The following is a 20,915-nucleotide window of genomic DNA, read 5'->3' on the forward strand; positions in this document are numbered from 1 at the left end:
ACGTCCCTGCCCAGTCATGTGAACTCCATAGATTAGGGCCTCTTTTATTTATTTCAATTGACTGATTTCCTTATATGAACTGTAACTCAGCAAAATCATTGAAATTGTTGCATTTATATTCATGTTCAGTATATTTTTTATTTGTCGAATGGCAGCCAAGCATCGATCAGGTCACCAGAATAAGACTCAATATTTATTGGAAAGGTGCATCAAGCTCATCACCGTGCACTTTCATCACCCTGTAAAGTTTATCATAACTTATTTCCTTTGTAACCTAAAAAAAACTGTATGCTTTCCTGAGTCATAGTAGGAGGACCACACAACATATCATCGCGTGACTCCAAGTTTATATGATGGTTATCATCAATATTTGTGCATAAAAAAAGTGTTTCCACCACCATTTCTCGCATAATTAATTTTACAGACACAAAAAGATCCCACCTTGTCTAGCGTATTTTGTTTTGTCAACATTTGGAAAGTTTACAGACAGATTTGCTGTTTCCATCAGGCCTCTCATTACATTTTTTTATCCGCCATGTACTTTACTCTCATAAAAAGGTTGGAAACCTGATTAGTGGTACAAGAGAATTCATACACACATTTTAACTATTTAAGAACATCTCCCCTACAATCACAAAGATTATATGAAAATAAAGACAGACAAACAAGGAGAAAGCTATTTCTCCTATGAGCCGAGGATGCTGATTGGCTCATTTAGAAAAAAGTTCAGGTGCTCTCCCTGATTGGACAATGATTAAGAAGGCAGGTATGTGTGTTCAAAGGCCCTTGTTGAAGTAGACGTATTCTACACTGTCCCCGTAGCGAGACAAGATGGATGCCCTTAGCTCTGGCTCCAGCTTAGACACGGCCATGGAGCTGAAAGAAAGTGAGAGGAAGAGTGCGATCTAAACCAAGGGAGAGTCTAATACGTTACTGTAGGTGAGCTAAAACAGCTACTAACATCATGAAGGCGCATTACTGAATGCTGCCCAGTCGACAGGCTACTTACCATTGCTGAGGGAACAGGGAGCAGGCTGCAGGCACCATGAAGACCAGGCTGCAAAACAGACATTACATTTTAGTCATTTAGCAGACGCTCTTATCCAGAGCGACTTACAGGAGCAATTAAGGTTAAGTGCCTTGCTCAAGGGCACAGACAGATTTTTCACCTAGTCGGCTCGGGAATTAGAACCAGCAACCTTTCGGTTACTGGCACAACGCTCTTACCCACTAAGCTACCTGCCGCCCCATGGAGGGTTAGGTGACTGTGCCTACTGAGACGTATGGTTGTGTCCCAAATGGTACCCTATTCCCTACATAGTACACTACTTTTGACCAGGGCCCAAAGAACAATCCCCTGAACCAAACAAATCTTCATGGTTCAACCTCCTAAACAGTCCTACTTACAACACTCCCACCATCATGACTTGTAAAGGTCCGTGGAAGAAGGTGATCCTCTGTTAACCAAAAGACAGAGCTTGTTAGCAATAAACAAACCGCAACGCCAGACAGAATCTGCACTGTCAGCATGTTTAGTCAAGAACAACGTAACTGTGGATATTTAGTCAATGCTTATTCAATAACAATGTAGCTAGCTAGCCTATGCATGTCTAGTAGCAGCATTTGGTGTATTTTAATAAAAGTCCCACCTGCATAAACTTGTATTTCTCCAGTCTCTGCATGATGATGGGGAGAATGACTAGGAGAAGAGAGGGGGAAAGGGAAAGGATATAAAGTAGAAGGTGGCAACAAGAGGAGAATAATGAGTCATTGAAGGGAGCAACAGGGTCACACTCCAACACAGCTCCACTTCCCATTGTCTATGGAGCGAGGACTGAGCTCAAACTCTACAGCTCCAGCCCTCCTCCTTAAACCTTTGAAACGTACTCATGCCCGGTGCTGCCATGGTAATCCGGGAAATGACCACCTGGGTGATGCCCTTCACAGCTGCTTTCTGGAAAGAAAAAAAGAAACATTGGGAACGGAGGAGTAGGTACAACGTAATTTCTCTGCTCTTGTGTAACAGTCAGAAATAGGATATTTAATTATCCAGACATTCCCAGTGCTGTTACCTTGGAATGGCCAAGTTTGTTTCCATTCTCATCTGTTACAGCTATGCCATTCAGGAGCTCCCTGAGAGGAGAGGAGAGAAGGACATGATCAACAACTCACTGTTATCTTCATGGGGATGCTAATACACTATCAGAATAGATGCTAATACTCAAGTGACCTCAATTGAGTATGTACTCACTGTTGCCTCATCATTGGGATGTTGACGCAGTTAGCGGATGCCACGGCTGCAAACGGAACCCAGCGCGCCACCAGGGGAGGGGCTCTCTACAGAAGGGGGCGGAGACAAGATGGGAAGGGGAAGTTGAACATGTAATCAATCAAACCAGTCTGTGTGCGTGTTATGTTCTTTGAACAATACCTTTGTGTAGAAGTTGAGTCCCACAGCAGTGGCTAGAGCTGTGCTAGTCGCTGTTAAATAGGCTACTCCGATCTGACTGAAGAGGTAGAGAAAAGAGATTGATCGTAAGACATTTAAATTATATTCTCCATGTGCATTACAATACAGTCACCACAGCAGTGTGTGTGTGGTCTGCAGGGTCATACTTGGGTGTGATGGGGGAAGCAGCGTTTCTGTTGGTGTAGTTGACCAGAGCATTAAACGACTGATTCACCCACTGCCAGAACACTACAGCAGGGACTGTCCTAGAGAGAAAGAGAGCGAGAGAATGATAGGAAGAGAGTGGGGACAGAGGGATATAAATGTAGGATTAGAAGTCATCGCTCCAAACGTACCTATGTTCGGCTAACCTAAAGATCTCAAATCTGTGTGTGTGTACCTGTAGAACTGTAGCATACCGCCCGTTATGGCCATCCCTCCGGGCACCTGGAAGGACATTCGACCAATCAGGTTCATGCGATCGCCAGTGTCAGGGTGAAAGGCAGAGTCATAGAGCTTCTTGGAGTAGTGCAGCTGTTCCTCTGTGGTGCCGGGGGGAATGGAACCCGCTCTAGAAAAGGAGAACCACACAGAACCCAGGTTCTCATCATAAGGAACAAAAACTGTAGACATAACAATGCAGGGGAATTACTACTTAATAATAATATAATTTGGTGCGCGCTTAATTATATTTGTCCTATTAGACACATGTTCAAGTGTGTATTGGAAATGTGTTCTAGCATATCCCAACTCCCCCTGAGACACCAGCAGAGAGTTGTGGTCGGAGCCAGGGTCCAGCATTTTACCAGCGTCCCTGGAGCAAATAGGGTTAAGTGCCTTGCTCAAGGGCACAACAGATTTTCCAACTTGTCGGCTCCAGGATTCGAACCAGCAACCTTTGGGTTACTGGCCAAACGCTCTAACCTCGTGGTGTCTGTGTGTGCGTTACCTGCAGCTCTCCACCAGTGCTTTAGCCTCATCCAGTTGTGAGTCCGGCAGAAGTGCTGTCCTCCAGTCTGTGATGTTGGCAAAGTGCTTCAGTCTGCCCATAAACGTGGACTGATCCCACCGTGGCACGTCAATGTCAAACCCGCTCACTGCCATCGCGACGCTCCGCCTCACAACCTAGGTCTAAAGTCACAAATGCTGTCTCCAAACCACCTCGCCCGTCCCAAACCGAGTCGAGTCTGCAGTCACCGTTTGGTTCCTTGGTCTTGTACCAACCTGGTCCACTCAGCCCTTCTGGTCTGCCTCTGGAAGAACAGAAACACATGAGTCTTTCTGTTTTCAGTTGTTAGAATAGCCTTCACTTTAGTGTAAGCTTAATAAAGTGTAGGACTAATTACAGTATCATATAATTTAAATCCTCAGTTTCCTTTGTAAAAAAAAAAAAAAATCCTCCCAAGGTTCTCTGGGTAACCTACTTTCTAACCAATCAGACCAGTTAGAGCCATAACCTTTGAACCCAGCCCTGGGGTAGCCCTCCCTGTGTTTCCCACGGTGTGTGTATGTGTCTATTTATCACTCAGCAAACTGAACTGACCAGAGTTGATTCACTCACAGGAGACAGTAACAGAATCAGTTTAATTAATAATCAACCACCCTTCCACAGTTCACTCAAAGTTCCTCTGGGGTCACAGTGTGGCATAGTCTGCATCAGAGCATTTCCTTCCTACCCATTTCAAACAACCAGAGATGGTGTGTGGCATCTGCAGTAGCCAAAAACCAGTCTGTTGACCAGGGCTGCATCTCAATAGTCTAAAAGTGGCTTCCTCTACTTGTCTCCTTTCTTTCATCTGTATTGATGTTTTAAAAAATGGACAAGTTCAAACAAATCTCCAGATTAAAGTATAACCTCATGTTCTTAGATCAGAGCAGTGCATGCAAGGAAACGAGGCGAGAAGGAGAGGAGGCCATTCTAGAGAATATTGAGATGCACCCAGGCCCAGGACAGCCAGGCAAGAAGCAGGCTGGAACCAGAGCTGTTCAGAGTTGTTTGTTTGAACAGCAGGGTCATGTACACTCTCTGCTGCAGCTGCACAATGAGCAGGAATGAACACAGACCAAGCACAGCATCTCAGTACAGTGACATATCACTGACCAAGTCTGAATGGATGAATAAACATGAATTAATGAACAAACGTTTGGTATGAATGGTGTGAAGCGAGATCGAGAGTAAGGGCCGAGGGAGAGAGGGGACTGGGAGGAAGATGTGAATGAATAACAAGGGCAGTGGCGGTTTTACACGGAGGCCGGGGGAGGCCCGTGCCTCCCTGGAAATGTCCCTGGCCACCCCTGTGGCCCCCCCGTGCTGACCAAATAAAAAATTATGAATTTATAACTATTTTACACGCGAGCGCCAAAAGCGGAACTAATGCAACGCTCTACACGGCAACGTTCTACACGGGTAAATTAGAGTGGCGCACCCAAAAAGTAGGCTAGTAGGCTATCCTTGCTAGGTCTACACAATGTTGTGATGTTAACCACGTAACTTCATCCGTCTTGGCTGTTGCATCGCGATAACAAATACATTTTTAGTAAAGTAATCAACAGGTTATCTGCCAGTGTTAAGTAGGGAGGGATGGTTAGGTAACAAAATGTAATGCATGCCCCTACGTTTTTTCTTCTTCTAATAGTTATCATGAAACGAGGAAGGGACATAAAGTCATTTTTGCCCCAGCAAACAAAAAAGTGAGAGAAACAAATCGAGGTTTTGAGAAAGTTGAGGAAGAGGGAGAGCCAGCATGTGATGAAAGTGAGGGGTCTGACAAAGAGAGGGAAATTCCAGAGGGTGAGGAGGATGAAGAAGAGGGTGAGGAGGATGAAGAAGAGGGTGAGGACTCCTTGTTTTATTATTTTTCATTTTACATCATCTATCTTTTTTTTCCTCACAGTACCAGTAGTTCCACACACTACTAGAGTGTATGTATGTTTGTATGTATGTATATATATCCCACCAATCCTCTCTCAAGAGGTTTTCAAAAAGGGCAAACTCATGTCTCAAGACCTGCTTCTGTTGGTTCCCCTCTCCTGCCTGTAACTTTCCATCCACATCCCCAAAGTTTTGTGGCCCATTATGACATCACTCCATTAAGTGATTGCTGCATGTACTGCTCTAAGGAAACACTTCTCTCTCTCTCTCTCTCTCGATAGATAGATAGAGTTTATGATTTTATTCTTTTGAATTATCTCTGCCAAACATCTATGTACTACAAATCTTCAAGCTCCACAGATGTTTTATGGCATCCACTAAACCTCTTTAGATATTTGTAAATTATACAGTGTGATACCTTTCAACGAAAGTTTATTTTATTTTTACCAACTATGATTTTTCCTTTTGAAAACAAGCAAAGCAAGAAAAAAAGAAACAAAATCACTCCAATCATTGCACACTTGTGTCGTTCAGACTTTGCAGGTCCAGCTTTGACATGATGATCTAACTAACACTAATATTGTAACTAATATTGTAACTGAAATATGTATGATCCTATGATGAGCGATTGCTTACTTCCCTTTCACTCTTAAAACATTACTGAAAAAAATTTGTATAAAAAGTAGGGGTGTAACGATCCATCTACTACATCGATGTATCGATTTATATTCATATGATCCAACTACATCGATCTGTGCTTTAGCGAGTTGGCCTTTTGGACAACATATATCGATCTAACATCGTTTTAAAATGTAATAAATCGATTGTATCGATACTAGGAAATAACCCATTGGATTTAAGCACGTCAGACTTTATATGCAGGGGTGCACATAACTGGTACGCAGATACGCAAGCGCGACAAAAATCAGGAATGCGTAATGCCACTTGTGTTACTACGCGCCTTTGCGTACTTGACCGATCTTCTCATCTAACCTTACACATGACATGTTGCTTGTCAACTACTGTCAGGGATGTCCAAAAAGCAACAGACATTAAGCAGATTCTTTGGCGTTTCGCCACCTACAAAGAAACGCCAACTGGAGCCAGAGCCGAAGAAAATACTTTTTTCGGAAAAGTGGCTTGAAGCTAACGATGAGCGCACTGAAATGTGGTGCAAGATTTGCCGCTCAAATCCACATCTAGCAGACAAAACAGGTGCATTTTATAAAGGCTCAAAGAATTTCAACCATCCTTTATTTGACAAACATGAAAAGAGCAAGGAGCACACGAATGTGGCGCAAGCCATTGCTAAAAGCGAGCCGAGAATAAATGTCCAGTCGCGGAGACAAGCTGAATGAAGAACAGCGGCAAGCTCTGTTTAATATTTTTCTCTTTCCATAAAGCTAAACACGCACGTCCCATGTCTTCCTATTCTGAGGATGTTCCTTTACTGAATGCTTTTTGATGGATCTGAGGACATCACAAAACTGAGCAGGAAATAGTTTACATTGTGTCTGTGTCCAGCAACGGAGAGTTTACTTCAGACTTTATTGGACTGATTGAATTGGGTGCTGACCGAACCGCACAGGCCATAACAGACGGACTTCTGAGACTTTTGGTAAGTTTCATAATACCAGATGGTCTGCATGGAGTCATGAAACACTGTTAAAAATATCAAGACTATTGCCAGCCATTAAAATGCAACTGGTTACCAGGTATTTATTTCAGTCACACTGGTTGAATTTTTGGCTAAAAGGTTACTGAATCGATTTCAAGTCACTGAATCGTTTCGGATCGTATCGTTCTAAATTAACCAATATCGTCCTTGAATCGTATCGACAACCACGAATCGTGATACAAATCGAATCGTTGTTAAAACGAATCGTTACACCCCTAATAAAAGGTATATGTAGTATATGTTTGTTTAGTGAGCATTCATGCTGTCATTTTTTCCTAATGTGAACTATGGTGGAAATGTGCTGTCCTAAATGGACTTGCCCATATATGTTGTAAAGCCTTTTTTGTACACCTGCTCATCAACTGACAGTGAAGTACACAAAGACACAGACACACACACACACACACACAGACACCTGTAATATTCTTGTTTTCATGTTGTTGCTGATATCCATCAGTGTTGTTCATATTGCTACATTGTGTTGACATGATTGTTGCTTTTAAACGAATGTTAACTTAATGTTTATTGTCTGCATCCTATTGGACTACTGGATGTTAATGTGTAACACGTTTTCCTGTTTATGTGCTTTAGCAATACTGTATGTCAATATGGTCATGCTAGTAAAGCCTCTTTGAATTGAATTTCTTTTCTGATTTGGTTTATTTTACCTAAATGGATACAGGGTAGTGTGTTTTGTTTATAAATCACTCAGAAAGTTTTCTTTCTTAAAACAAAATGTGGAATCAACTGTCCACAGTAGTGGGGCTTCCATAAATAGGAAATGGCACATTGTTGTACCCTTTGTTGTATCCTGGAGTTTTGTTCACATTGAATATGAACCCTGTATTTGTACCCTGTACTTTAAAAAAAAAAATATTTATTTATTTTTTCATTTTTATGGCACTATCTCTCTTGCATCTGCACTCTTGTACAAAATACGTGTTATAATAAATGTCATATGATTTTAAAGTAAAATAAAGTTTATAATCTTTGAATATCATGTGTTGCCAGTTTTTTTATGTGTGCCCCCCTGATTAAACACTGGCCCCTCCTTGGCCCCCCTAGTAAAATGTGTCTAGAACCGCCACTGAACAAGGGGGTCAGAGAGTTCAAAAGCCTGAAAGCGTGTGATGAGGTTGAGAATAAAGTAAGGATATTATCAACCGCAGGTATTTATTTTCCACAGGGCAGGCTAGTTAGACTGGACGTCCATCTATGGCTGCATCTCAATACTCTACAGTGGCCCCTCTCCATCTACACTGATCTGATTCTTCCGCTGCTCTATGATCGCGGAAAATAAACGTTCATGGGCGTGGCTGGAGCAGTCAGGCCCCCAGTGTCCGGTCTGGAGGGTGAAGTCAAGGGGTCTACAGCTCGGCTACTGTGTAGCAACCTAGCGGTCCAAACGCCCTGATCTGCCCTAGAAAGCCTATGTAATTTACGATCCACAGAACAACCAAACAACATTTTTGGGGATGGACGTTTTGGCCTCAAAAATGTGTTTATTATGATCACGTTCGATCACAACCACTGGCCTGCAGTCTAGAAGAGGCTCTGGTTGACTCTCAGGCAGGATGAAAGCGACTGTCGACCATAATCCTTTCCTAGTTATCCTTTGCTGGTGCCATTCCAGCCAGATATACTTTTGAGGAGATAGGAAACTCCATTGGAATCTTATTAACCCCCATTGTGTAAATTGCCCATGCTTCGTCAATGGCCCCGCGCAAAGGGAGAGTGCTCCTTCAAGGAGTGAATGGGAGAATTGGTCGATAGCTCAAAAACACAACATTACAAATATTTTCCGAGATGTGAGACAGTTACATCTCTGATGTTCGACTTCAATGCGTTTAAGACAACTGGGAACTCGGGGAAAAACGAGATCAAATCATGACGTCTGATCTTAAGGTCGGAAAGTGGCCGAGTTGCCGACTAGGAAATCCGAATTGGATGACCGTTCAAACCGATTTTTCCCAGTCGGAGCTCGTTTATTTCAGAGTTCCCCGTTGTCTTTAACGCACTGAAGATTTTTGAACGCGGCATGCTTCAAATTCAAATACTTCCGGCTTCATGAGCCATCGGGAGATGTCCATAGGATTACGTGGATGTCGTCAGCGCTATCACTAGCTACTGGTTTTAATGTCTATGGGAGCAATGTGGTTGGGTTGCCAGGCAAGTGAAACCTGTTCTTCAGAACCGGTGCAAATAAAGGAAAGGAGATGAGAGGAAGCTAAGATAAATGAGATTTTCCCCGAGTCTGTGCAGTTAAACCATGAGAGAAAACTAGTAACCTAAAAAAGGCAGTAAAGACAATTAACTACAACTGCAGCCAGCAGTAAACAAGTAGCTAGTTTGCTACATTCAAAGCAATCTTGCAAGACTGTCGAGAAGCTAGACTAATTGTTCACATCCATCCTGTGCCAAGTGCCTCTGCATGTCTAGAACAGCTGCACTCCTCATTATGCATTGGACCATCATATTGTGGGACATTATTGGATTCACCGTAAAGCTATCATTCGGACTGATGAAACTTGCCTGTCATGTTACCCGCATTTTGCGAAGCATGCTAGCAGCTTTGTCCAACAAGCACGTCCAGAAATGAGAGATAGCTGGCAACAAAAACACTATCAATACCTGCAACAAAGTAGCACAAGAAACATACATTACCTTTCAGCGCTGGACTGCAAGATTATTATTATTATACAATGTAACTTGCTAAATGTTTCAAGTCAAGATCCCAGCAGTTGGTAGTAGGGGAGGGTGCACGTGGCACCGCTTCCTCCAATCACAGCCTGGGGCAGCTCCCTTTCCGAACATCTGTCTCTAGAAATAAATACTTATATGAACTTTTAGTCATCTCATCTTTGAAACTCTGCTTGCAGCAGATCTTTACTTTTGTATTTCTAAAGCAAAATACATGCATATGACAATGATAGCTAGCTATCGAGCTAAAGCGACCTCAATGATAAAGAAAACATATAGATAATAAATGTACAGTGTTGGTATTTATGCCTCTGCTAGTACACAGTGTATTTCTGACGTGGGGAATGTTTTGTTCACAGAGCTTTTGATATTAGCTAAAGTGGCTACTTTTAACGATAAGGGCCTTTGTTTACGCACACACTTGTGCTTTACGTGTGCGTTTGTGTAAAACGTCATCACGCCCTAGTAACCTCGGCAGCGTCTTGGGAAGATAGATCGCTAGCTAAAGCAACAAGATGGTGAGTTAAATTGACTGTGATAAATTGCTTTTATAATGTAGATCGAACTGAATAAATGCATAATAAACAATACTATCGAATATATTTTTTTTCTTCAAATTACTGCCACTGTACCCTTTAAGACATTCATAAATTGGTGAAAAATAAAGATGTTTCAAAAGCTGACTGCAGCGCCAGCGGTCTTGTTGCTCCATTGGTTTAGCTAGCATCATGATGAGATGTGTAGTATAGCTAACTAGCTAGGTAAACTCCGTTAACTGTTGCTAGCTACATAACTAGTTCAGTCGCTTCAGAACACTTTCCCTCTTTGAAACCACCGTGTCATCCTGAAGAGAGCGTCATTATTTCGAGAATCATTCTCTATTTTCTGTATCCTCTCTGCGCATCCTCTCAAGTCGCAGGCATCTGTTCGGCCTGTTGTCGAGGGATGCAAGTAGCTAGTTAGGTACAGTAGTTGGCTAATTTAGATAGTAGGTTTACTAACAGATTGTGACGAGCTAATGTGAACCTCCATTATCCGTTACAGGTTAGGTACTGTTTTGCATAACACAGATAATTTTCCACTAACCTTAACTTGGCGATGCTTCCTCAATGGTCGACATGGAAGACAGCCAATGTCTTCTAAACATCCCCCAAAAATGTATAGTTGCAGGGGGTTTGTTTGAATTTAGAGAATGCTCCATGAAGTAATCCAACAATGTGTATGCCGCCATCTTGTCTATTTAAAAGGTGAGTGGCACTTTGGGGTGGACACCCACCTGTCTCAATCAATGAGAGAAGATCTGAAATAGTCAAGATGGCAGCAACATTTTTAACAGCAGGCTTGCCAGAAGTTTCCGACCCTACCCTTACACTTGTTTACACTGAGCTGCACTGGGGTCGGAACGCAATCATGGTTACATTAAGACACTGTGGAGCCTGCCCGAGATATGGTTTGAAAAACGTACCTCAAAGCAGGGATGGGATATGCCACCTGTACTCCAAATGTTACCTTTATCCACACTGATACATTGAGAAGATTGAAATACTGCTAGTTTTCCTGGAAAACTGCCCTTTTCGTGCTCATGCTAGCTAGCAGTAGCCACCGCAGCCATTTTGGAATGGCACTGTCGGCCAATCAGCTCCTTTGTTGTTCAACGCAACATGCCATTCCAAAATGTCTGCAGTGGCTACTGCTAGCTAGTATGAGCACGAAAAGGGCAGTTTTCCAGGAAAACTAGCAGTATTTAAATCTTCTCAATGTATCAGTGTGGATAAAGGTAACATTTGCCGTACAGTGGCATATCCTATCCCTGCATTGAGGTATGTTTTCCGACACATATATTTTGTTCCGGCTCCATGGTGTCTTAAACGAAAGATTCACCCATTTTGAATGTTGTATTGTTTTTGTGCATCTCTGGATGATGTTCTATCGATTCCCTGGGTCATTTCATGTTTTTTTGTGTATTTGAGTTATTGGCGTTCAAGCAGGCAGAAATCCGGCCGGTATGACGTAGCACTGTGATAAAGTCGCTCTCACTACACTGGAAGTTAATAGGAATACGACTTTTAGATTGCGAAAATGTATATCATACATGTCAGATTTCAATACTGGCCAATGTCATAACTCGGGAGGATGTCTTCTCTCGAATGAGCCATTGATCATATTTTTGCGATATTCCTATCTCAATAAAAAAAATATTTAACGGAGGGTCTAGCACATTATTTGTCTGCCTCTTTAGTCCAGGGTGCATTGCATGGTGCCGTTGCCAGAGATATTATAGAAAGGATATAGGAATCCAATTAATTAAGGAACGTATAACGCCCCACCCAGCAGACTGTCGACCAATCGCGTTCATGTTGTCAAGCTGCGTCACACGGTTGCTAAGCTAATCGTCACATAATCCCTTCTCAAAGTCAGTGTATACTGTATGTCAAGAAACGTGCCTATTTTCCTCGAAAGTACGCAGTGTCACGATTCCAAAGCTATACGATATTACAGATAGCAAGTTAATTATCTCACATCTCTGAAAAGATTTGTAATGTTGTACTTCTTGTTGATGAAATTCGTGCTAATGTTGGGTTTTTGAGCTAGCGCCCAATAGACTCCCATTCACTCCTTGACAGAGAGCGCTCCTTGTCCTAGAATAGCCCAGAATGCACCGCACGGCCCATTGACGTAGCATGGGCAACGTTTCCCATTTCCTCAAAAGTATATCTGCCATTGCGAATGTTAGACAACTCTGTGAGGCACATCTATCTGCAGGTTGAACATGGTGAGATTGTAGACTCCTAAATTGATTGTGCAGTGTGTTTAGGCTATTTTACAGCTGATATTGTTTTTGGTATTATTGTGTGTAGCTACGTTTGCTAGCTAGCCAGCCAGCCCATAGAGAGAGCATTGCGTTGTGGATTTTGTAGTCGACTTGAGCTGCAACAGATTTCCACAACAATTTTCCATGTTGCTACCAACCTTATTATAACGGCAAAATGAAACATTTGTTCACAAAAAATATTGTTCTCACATATTAATGTTATTTAACACTAAATTCAAAGGAATGAGTGGTTTTGGGTGGATTTTTCCTTTAATGTAACCATGATTGCGTTCCGAACCCAGTGTAAACGAGCGTAACGGTAGGGTCGGAATCTTCTGGCGAATAGCCAGTATGCTCCTGTAGCTCCTCCATTGGTCATGTCACGACTCAGGATAACCCATAACGGATCGGATTTTGATATGTTGCAGGGTTTGCTGTCAATCCTTCGAAAGCTAAAGAGCACACCTGATCAGGAGGTTCGGATCTTGTTGCTGGGTTTGGACAACGGAGGAAAGACCACGCTGCTGAAACAACTGGCCTCTGAGGACATCAGTCACATCACCCCCACACAGGTAATGAGGAACACACACATTTAGGGGAGCCTAGTATTTTTTTATTTGAGGTAGAATTGCAATGTGTAAAGGTTTATACTTGTTGAAGCCAATTAAGATGTTGCCTGTCAACACTCCAACATATTGAGAAAACACTGTTTTTTTTGTTTTTTTTGTTTTTGCTATCACTCATTACTGTAGCCTATGCTATTTAATACTGTAAACTGTAGTATCTATCCACAATGGACTAGGATGAGAATATTCCGTGCCCCCAGTCGAATTGGAGTTGATGACAACGCAAAGACCGTCAATAACCTACGGAACTTAAGATGAACTCATGCAGTATTAAGCCATGGAATACCTTGATTGGCCAGTGAGTGGCCAAGCCCTAGTCACACCTACAGCGTGTTTATTCATCGAAACCCAGCCCTTTCGCGCCACCGCCAGCTATTGCGCTCATAATTCCGGCTGTGAAAATAGCAAAAATATCTCTGACACACCCCCAGACCTATAGCACTGCCGCCAGCACTTAGATTTACCATTGCCTTAGATTTGTTAAAATAAAGCCCTACAGCTTGTTTATTCATCGAAACCCAGCCCTTTCGCGCCACCGCCAGCTATTGCGCTCATAATTCCGGCTGTGAAAATAGCAAAAATATCTCTGACACACCCCCAGACCTATAGCACTGCCGCCAGCACTTAGATTTACCATTGCCTTAGATTTGTTAAAATAAAGCCCTAACACTTTAACCCCCCCCCCTCTCTCTCTCTATCTCCCTCTCTCCCTCTCTCCAGGGCTTCAACATAAAGAGTGTTCAGTCTCAGGGTTTTAAGCTGAATGTGTGGGACATCGGGGGACAGAGGAAGATCAGACCCTACTGGAGAAACTACTTTGAGAACACTGACGTGCTGGTGAGTGGCTCAACCATAGCTTCCTTTACGGGGGTATTACTTTTATACAGTGGGGAGAACAAGTATTTGATACACTGCCAATTTTGCAGATTTTCCTATTTACAAAGCATGTAGAGGTCTGTAATTTTTATCATAGGTACACTTCAACTGTGAGAGACGGAATCTAAAACAAAAATCCAGAAAATCACATTGTATGATTTTTAAGTAATTAATTTGCTTTTTATTGCATGACATAAGTATTTGATACATCAGAAAAGCAGAACTTAATATTTGGTATAGAAACCTTTGTTTGCAATTACAGAGATCATACGTTTCCTGTAGGTCTTGACCAGGTTTGCACACACTGCAGCAGGGATTTTGGCCCACTCCTCCATACAGACCTTCTCCAGATCCTTCAGGTTTCGGGGGCTGTCGCTGGGCAATACGGACTTTCAGCTCCCTCCAAAGATTTTCTATTGGGTTCAGGTCTGGAGACTGGCTAGGCCACTCCAGGACCTTGAGATGCTTCTTACGGAGCCACTCCTTAGTTGCCCTGGCTGTGTGTTTCGGGTCGTTGTCATGCTGGAAGACCCAGCCACGACCCATCTTCAATGCTCTTACTGAGGGAAGTAGGTTGTTGGCCAAGATCTCGCGATACATGGCCCCATCCATCCTCCCCTCAATACGGTGCAGTCGTCCTGTCCCCTTTGCAGAAAAGCATCCCCAAAGAATGATGTTTCCACCTCCATGCTTCACGGTTGGGATGGTGTTCTTGGGGTTGTACTCATCCTTCTTCTTCCTCCAAACACGGCGAGTGGAGTTTAGACCAAAAAGCTATATTTTTGTCTCATCAGACCACATGACCTTCTCCCATTCCTCCTCTGGATCATCCAGATGGTCATTGGCAAACTTCAGACGGGCCTGGACATGCGCTGGCTTGAGCAGGGGGACCTTGCGTGCGCTGCAGGATTTTAATCAATGACGTTGTAGTATGTTACTAATGGTTATCTTTGAGACTGTGGTCCCAGCTCTCTTCAGGTCATTGACCAGGTCCTGCCGTGTAGTTCTGGGCTGATCCCTCACCTTCCTCATGATCATTGATGCCCCACGAGGTGAGATCTTGCATGGAGCCCCAGACCGAAGGTGATTGACCGTCATCTTGAACTTCTTCCATTTTTTTTTGCGGTTGGAGTCTGTTTGATTGAGTGTGTGGACAGGTGTCTTTTATACAGGTAACGAGTTCAAACAGGTGCAGTTAATACAGGTAATGAGTGGAGAACAGGAGGGCTTCTTAAAGAAAAACTAACAGGTCTGTGAGAGCCGGAATTCTTACTGGTTGGTAGGTGATCAAATACTTATGTCATGCAATAAAATGCAAATTAATTACTTAAAAATCATACAATATGTTTTAGATTCCGTCTCTCACAGGTGAAGTGTACCTATGATAAAAAGTACAGACCTCTACATGCTTTGTAAGTAGGAAAACCTGCAAAATCGGCAGTGTATCAAATACTTGTTCTCCCCACTGTATATATATATATATATACAGTGGGGAAAAAAAGTATTTAGTCAGCCACCAATTGTGCAAGTTCTCCCACTTAAAAAGATGAGAGAGGCCTGTAATTTTCTTCATAGGTACACGTCAACTATGACAGACAAATTGAGAATTTTTTTTCCAGAAAATCACATTGTAGGATTTTTTATGAATTTATTTGCAAATTATGGTGGAAAATAAGTATTTGGTCACCTACAAACAAGCAAGATTTCTGGCTCTCACAGACCTGTAACTTCTTCTTTAAGAGGCTCCTCTGTCCTCCACTCGTTACCTGTATTAATGGCACCTGTTTGAACTTGTTATCAGTATAAAAGACACCTGTCCACAACCTCAAACAGTCACACTCCAAATTCCACTATGGCCAAGACCAAAGAGCTGTCAAAGGACACCAGAAACAAAATTGTAGACCTGCACCAGGCTGGGAAGACTGAATCTGCAATAGGTAAGCAGCTTGGTTTGAAGAAATCAACTGTGGGAGCAATTATTAGGAAATGGAAAACATACAAGACCCCTGATAATCTCCCTCGATCTGGGGCTCCACACAAGATCTCACTCCGTGGGGTCAAAATGATCACAAGAACGGTGAGCAAAAATCCCAGAACCACACGGTGGGACCTAGTGAATGACCTGCAGAGAGCTGGGACCAAAGTAACAAAGCCTAACATCAGTAACACACTACGCCGCCAGGGACTCAAATCCTGCAATGCCAGACGTGTCCCCCTGCTTAAGCCAGTACATGTCCAGGCCCGTCTGAAGTTTGCATTTGGATGATCCAGAAGAGGATTGGGAGAATGTCATATGGTCAGATGAAACCAAAATATAACTTTTTGGTAAAAACTCAACTCGTCGTGTTTGGAGGACAAAGAATGCTGAGTTGCATCCAAAGAACACCATACCTACTGTGAAGCATGGGGGTGGAAACATCATGCTTTGGGGCTGTTTTTCTGCAAAGGGACCAGGACGACTGATCCGTGTAAAGGAAATAATGAATGGGGCCATGTATCGTGAGATTTTGAGTGAAAACCTCCTTCCATCAGCAAGGGCATTGAAGATGAAACGTGGCTGGGTCTTTCAGCATGACAATGATCCCAAACACACCGCCCGGGCAACGAAGGAGTGGCTTCGTAAGAAGCATTTCAAGGTCCTGGAGTGGCCTAGCCAGTCTCCAGATCTCAACCCCATAGAAAATGAGGGAGTTGAAAGTCTGTGTTGCCCAGCGACAGCCCCAAAACATCACTGCTCTAGAGGAGATCTGCATGGAGGAATGGGCCAAAATACCAGCAACAGTGTGTGAAAACCTTGTGAAGACTTACAGAAAACGTTTGACCTGTGTCATTGCCAACAAAGGGTATATAACAAAGTATTGAGAAACTTTTGTTATTGACCAACTACTTATTTTCCACCATAATTTGCAAATACATTCATTAAAAATCCTACAATGTGATTTTCTGGAGAAAAAAAATCTCATTTTGTCTGTCATAGTTGACGTGTACCTATGATGAAAATTACAGGCCTCTCTCATCTTTTTAAGTGGGAGAACTTGCACAATTGGTGGCTGACTAAATACTTTTTTTCCCCACTGTATACAGCTCTGGAAAAAATTAAGAGACCACTGCAAAATTATCAGTTTCTCTGGTTTTACTATTTATAGGTATGTGTTTGGGTAAAATTAACATTTTTTTAAATTCTATAAACTACTGACAACATTTCTCACAAATTCCAAATAAAAAGATTGTCATTTAGAGCATTTATTTGCAGAAAATGACAACTGTTCAAAATAACAAAAAAGATGCAGTGTTGTCAGACCTCGATTAATGCAAAGAAAATAAGTTCATGTTCATTTTTAAACAACACAATACTAATGTTTTAACTTAGAAAGAGTTCATAAATCAATATTTGGTGGAATGACCCTGATTTTCAATCACAGCTTTCATGCGTCTTGGCATGCTCTCCACCAGTCTTTCACATTGATGTTGGGTGACTTTATGCCACTCCTGGCGCAAAAATTCAAGCAGCTCGGCTTTGTTTGATGGCTTGTAACCATCCATCTTCCTCTTGATCACATTCCAGAAGTTTTCAATGGGGTTCAGGTCTGGAGATTGGGCTGGCCATGACAGGGTCTTGATCTGGTGGTCCTCCATTCACACCTTGATTGACCTGGCTGTGTGGCATGGCGCATTGTCCTGATGGAAAAACCAATCCTCAGAGTTGGGGAACAATGTCAGAGCAAAAGGAAGCAAGTTTTCTTCCAGGACAACCTTGTACGTGGCTTGATTCATGCGTCCTTCACAAAGACAAATCTGCCCGATTCCAGCCTTGCTGATGCACCCCCAGATCATCGCCGATCCTCCACCAAATTTCACAGTGGGTGCGAGACACTGTGGCTTGTAGGCCTCTCCAGGTCTCCGTCTAACCATTAGACGACCAGGTGTTGGGCAAAGCTGAAAATTGGACTCATCAGAGAAAATGACCTTACTCCAGTCCTCTACGGTCCAATCCTTATGGTCTTTTGCAAACCTCAGCCTGGCTCTTCTTTGCTTCTCATTGATGAAGGGCTTTTTTCTAGCTTTGCACGACTTCAGCCCTGCCCCTAGGAGCCTGTTTCGAACCGTCCTCGCCGTGCACTTCACCCCAGCTGCCGTTTGCCATTCTTTTTGTAGGTCACTTGATGTCATCCTACGGTTGTTGAGTGACATTCAAATGAGTTGGCGGTCATCCCGGTCAGTAGAGAGTCGTTTTCACCCTGTGCCGGTCTGTAGCTTTGTTGTCCCCAATGTCTGCTGCTTTACCTTGTTCTTATGAACCACCGTCTATGACATTTTAAGGACGGAAGGAACCTGACGCTCACTGTATCCCTCTGCCAGTAAAGCCAGAATTGAACCCTTCATTTCCTCACTCAAAACTTTCCTTTTCAACTCTTTTGGCATGGTCCATAGTTATTTTTTGATTAATATTACTTTTGAGGTACTATTAGCACTGTTTTTGCCATCCAGCTGGTCCTATTGCAAGAGGATAGTGATGACCACAGCAGTGGTTTTTATACTTTTCCTCGTTAAATAAGATTTGGTTCATGTGATCACCTAATCAGTACCTAATTCAGTAGAATGAGGTGTGCCTGTGTTGGAATTCAACAAACACTGGAATGGAATGGCTGTCATACATGTAGAGATGCTGATTTAAGAAACATTTGCAGTGGGCTCTTAATTTTTTCCAGAGCTGTGTGTGTATATATATATATATATATACACACACACACACACACACACACACACACACACACACACACACACACACACACACCACCAGTAGTGTGCGATTTAATAATTTTGAATGGAGACACTACCGTATTTCAGATTTACGTCATCGACAGTGCAGACAGAAAAAGATTTGAGGAGACGGGACAGGTGAGTTTTCTTTCTCTTCAGTGATGTTCGTGGGCTGTGTAATGTGCATATTCTGCGTATACATAAGTTTATATTGGGATCCCATGCTGATGTGTGCTTGTGTTCTAGGAGCTGGCTGAGCTGTTGGATGAGGAGAAGCTGAGTGGGGTTCCAGTGCTGATCTTTGCCAACAAGCAAGACCTGCTGACGGCTGCCCCAGCTTCTGAGATCGCTGAGGGACTCAACCTGCACACTATCCGGGACCGCGTCTGGCAGATCCAGTCCTGCTCTGCCCTCACCGGAGAGGGGGTACAGGTGAGACACCAGCCATAACCCATCCATCTACAACAGGGGTTGGGGTCAATTCATGTTTTCAATTCAGGAAGTGACATTTTATTCTCTTTCTGTTTCCTTTCAGGACGGAATGAACTGGGTCTGCAAGAGCGTCAACGCTAAGAAGAAGTAGCACAGCTGTCTGCTTTCACACACACACACACACGCCCTGAGCCTGTGAGAGGACGGGGTGTACCTGTGAATGTACACACTAAACCAACATGGACTTGAAGAAAGTTTTTAACTGCCTGGCTGGTCTCTACACATTGTTTACTAAACTACAACTCTCGCTAGAACTACAACTTCCATTGTTGCTCTTCAAAATTAAGTATTTTTATTTGGGGGTACAAAGGGAAGGAAACCCATCCCAGGAGACCTCCCAGCCTGACATTCCGCCCGTGACATTCCAGACCTTTCTACTGTCCTTCACCACAACACCAGCCTCTCTTCTCTCTTTCTCTTCCCTCTCTCCTAGCCTGGGTACCAGTCTGTTTAGCTTACATTCCACTCCTTGTACTCTGTGTCATATGCCAAAGCATCACAGGAGTGGCAAGGAGTGGAATGATAGCAAAACAGACTGTTACCCAGACTACCTCTCTCCCCCTCTCATTTGATCTCTCTTTCTGTCTCATCTCTCTTTCCCCCTTTTTCTTATTCGTACAGTTTGCTCAGTTGTTGTTTTTTATTCCATGCTCCAAGCTCTTTTCTCGCTGCAGTTCTGTTTGAAGTGGGGTATATTTTTGTAATTCTCTATTTATGATGAAGTAGAGGGTAATAGCCTACTCTAGGATGCTTACAAATAACAGAAACGGTGTGTGGTTACGGTTACTGGTTACTAGGATAACAGGGCAACATTGTATACTGTGCTTTACTCCCCTGTGAAAAGGTTACGTGTGTTAATATGTAAAAATAAAATAAAAGAACACTATAGGGCAAATCTGAAATGGCACCCTGTTCCCTAAATAATGAACTTGAGTCGACCACAGCCCATATGAGTAGAGCCCTATCTAGTGAATAGTGTTCCATTTTGGACGAAGTCTATTAAATTAAATGGAAAAAGACTACATTTTTGATGATCAATTGTATATAACTCGCCCCCCTATTCATATGTTATGTTATGCACATGCAGTAGAGTATATATTACACCTGTACTATGTAATCTATCGTATCTGCATATGTAACGTATGTGTTGATCAGTGGAGGCTGGTGGGAGGAGCTATAGGAGGACGGGCTCATTGTAATGGTTGGAATGGAACGGTATCAAACATATGGAAACCACATGTTTGACTCTGTTCCGTTGATTCCATTCCAGCCATTACAATGAGCCCATCCTCCTATAACTCCTCCCACCAGCCTACACTGGTGTTGATAGATTTTAACAGGGATAAATGACAATGTGTTTCTCATGTGTGTTTCATTGTCTTGGGTTTTAGAGGGCATTTACACAAAAGGCCTTTTCTTTTTGATATTCTTGAATGTGATCTGTCCAAGGATTGAAGGTACGTGAATAAAATGTGATGGGAAAAATTGCATTGTTTTCTGACCTGGCTGTAGAGTGGTAGTATAGAGGCCCAGCCAACACACACACAGTTCTGTGTGATGCCCTGTGGAGCTGTGGAGGACACCACTTTACCCCAGACAACACCGCCTGACCAAAAAACATCTCCGCTGCCCAGACCCTTGTCGTTGAC

At 42.9% G+C, this 20,915-nt stretch overlaps 2 protein-coding genes across 3 annotated transcripts; one reads left to right on the forward strand and one right to left on the reverse strand.

Moving 5' to 3' along the window:
• Positions 1-453: 453 nt before the first annotated feature.
• Positions 454-10,871, reverse strand: LOC121575458 (sideroflexin-2). Of its 2 annotated transcripts, none has more exons than XM_041888587.2 (12): positions 10,786-10,871; positions 3,399-3,702; positions 2,850-3,020; positions 2,617-2,715; positions 2,432-2,507; positions 2,252-2,337; positions 2,073-2,133; positions 1,888-1,954; positions 1,650-1,699; positions 1,408-1,457; positions 1,010-1,057; positions 454-876 (listed from the first exon to the last, which is right to left on the reverse strand). In XM_041888587.2, exons 2-12 carry the CDS (start codon positions 3,551-3,553, stop codon positions 777-779), a joined length of 963 nt encoding a protein of 320 aa, XP_041744521.1. In that variant the 5' UTR covers positions 3,554-3,702; positions 10,786-10,871; the 3' UTR covers positions 454-776. The 2 variants fall into 2 exon arrangements, with proteins under 2 accessions (XP_041744521.1, XP_041744520.1); XM_041888586.2 differs by lacking the exon at positions 10,786-10,871 and adding an exon at positions 9,664-9,802.
• Positions 10,084-19,569, forward strand: LOC121575479 (ADP-ribosylation factor-like protein 3). The gene is made up of 6 exons (XM_041888599.2): positions 10,084-10,217; positions 12,940-13,083; positions 13,858-13,974; positions 18,862-18,912; positions 19,021-19,206; positions 19,310-19,569. The coding sequence occupies exons 1-6, from the start codon at positions 10,215-10,217 to the stop codon at positions 19,355-19,357; spliced, it is 549 nt and encodes a 182-aa protein (XP_041744533.1). The 5' UTR covers positions 10,084-10,214; the 3' UTR covers positions 19,358-19,569.
• The last annotated feature ends 1,346 nt before the right edge of the window (positions 19,570-20,915 follow it).

This window comes from Coregonus clupeaformis, chromosome 1, assembly GCF_020615455.1.
Source record: "Coregonus clupeaformis isolate EN_2021a chromosome 1, ASM2061545v1, whole genome shotgun sequence".
NCBI classification, from domain to species: Eukaryota; Metazoa; Chordata; class Actinopteri; order Salmoniformes; family Salmonidae; genus Coregonus; species Coregonus clupeaformis.

Excerpts from the sequence above, each read along its gene's own strand:
- LOC121575458 (XM_041888587.2), bottom strand. The coding sequence starts at position 3,553 with ATGGCAGTGAGCGGGTTTGACATTGACGTGCCACGGTGGGATCAGTCC. Across the intron at positions 2,716-2,849 it reads GGTATGCTACAGTTCTACAG|GACAGTCCCTGCTGTAGTGT; the intron begins GTACACACACAC and ends CTTTCTCTCTAG. Across the intron at positions 1,058-1,407 it reads GTCATGATGGTGGGAGTGTT|CCTGGTCTTCATGGTGCCTG; the intron begins GTAAGTAGGACT and ends TCTGTTTTGCAG.
- LOC121575479 (XM_041888599.2), top strand. Across the intron at positions 13,084-13,857 it reads GTCACATCACCCCCACACAG|GGCTTCAACATAAAGAGTGT; the intron begins GTAATGAGGAAC and ends CCCTCTCTCCAG. Across the intron at positions 18,913-19,020 it reads GATTTGAGGAGACGGGACAG|GAGCTGGCTGAGCTGTTGGA; the intron begins GTGAGTTTTCTT and ends CTTGTGTTCTAG.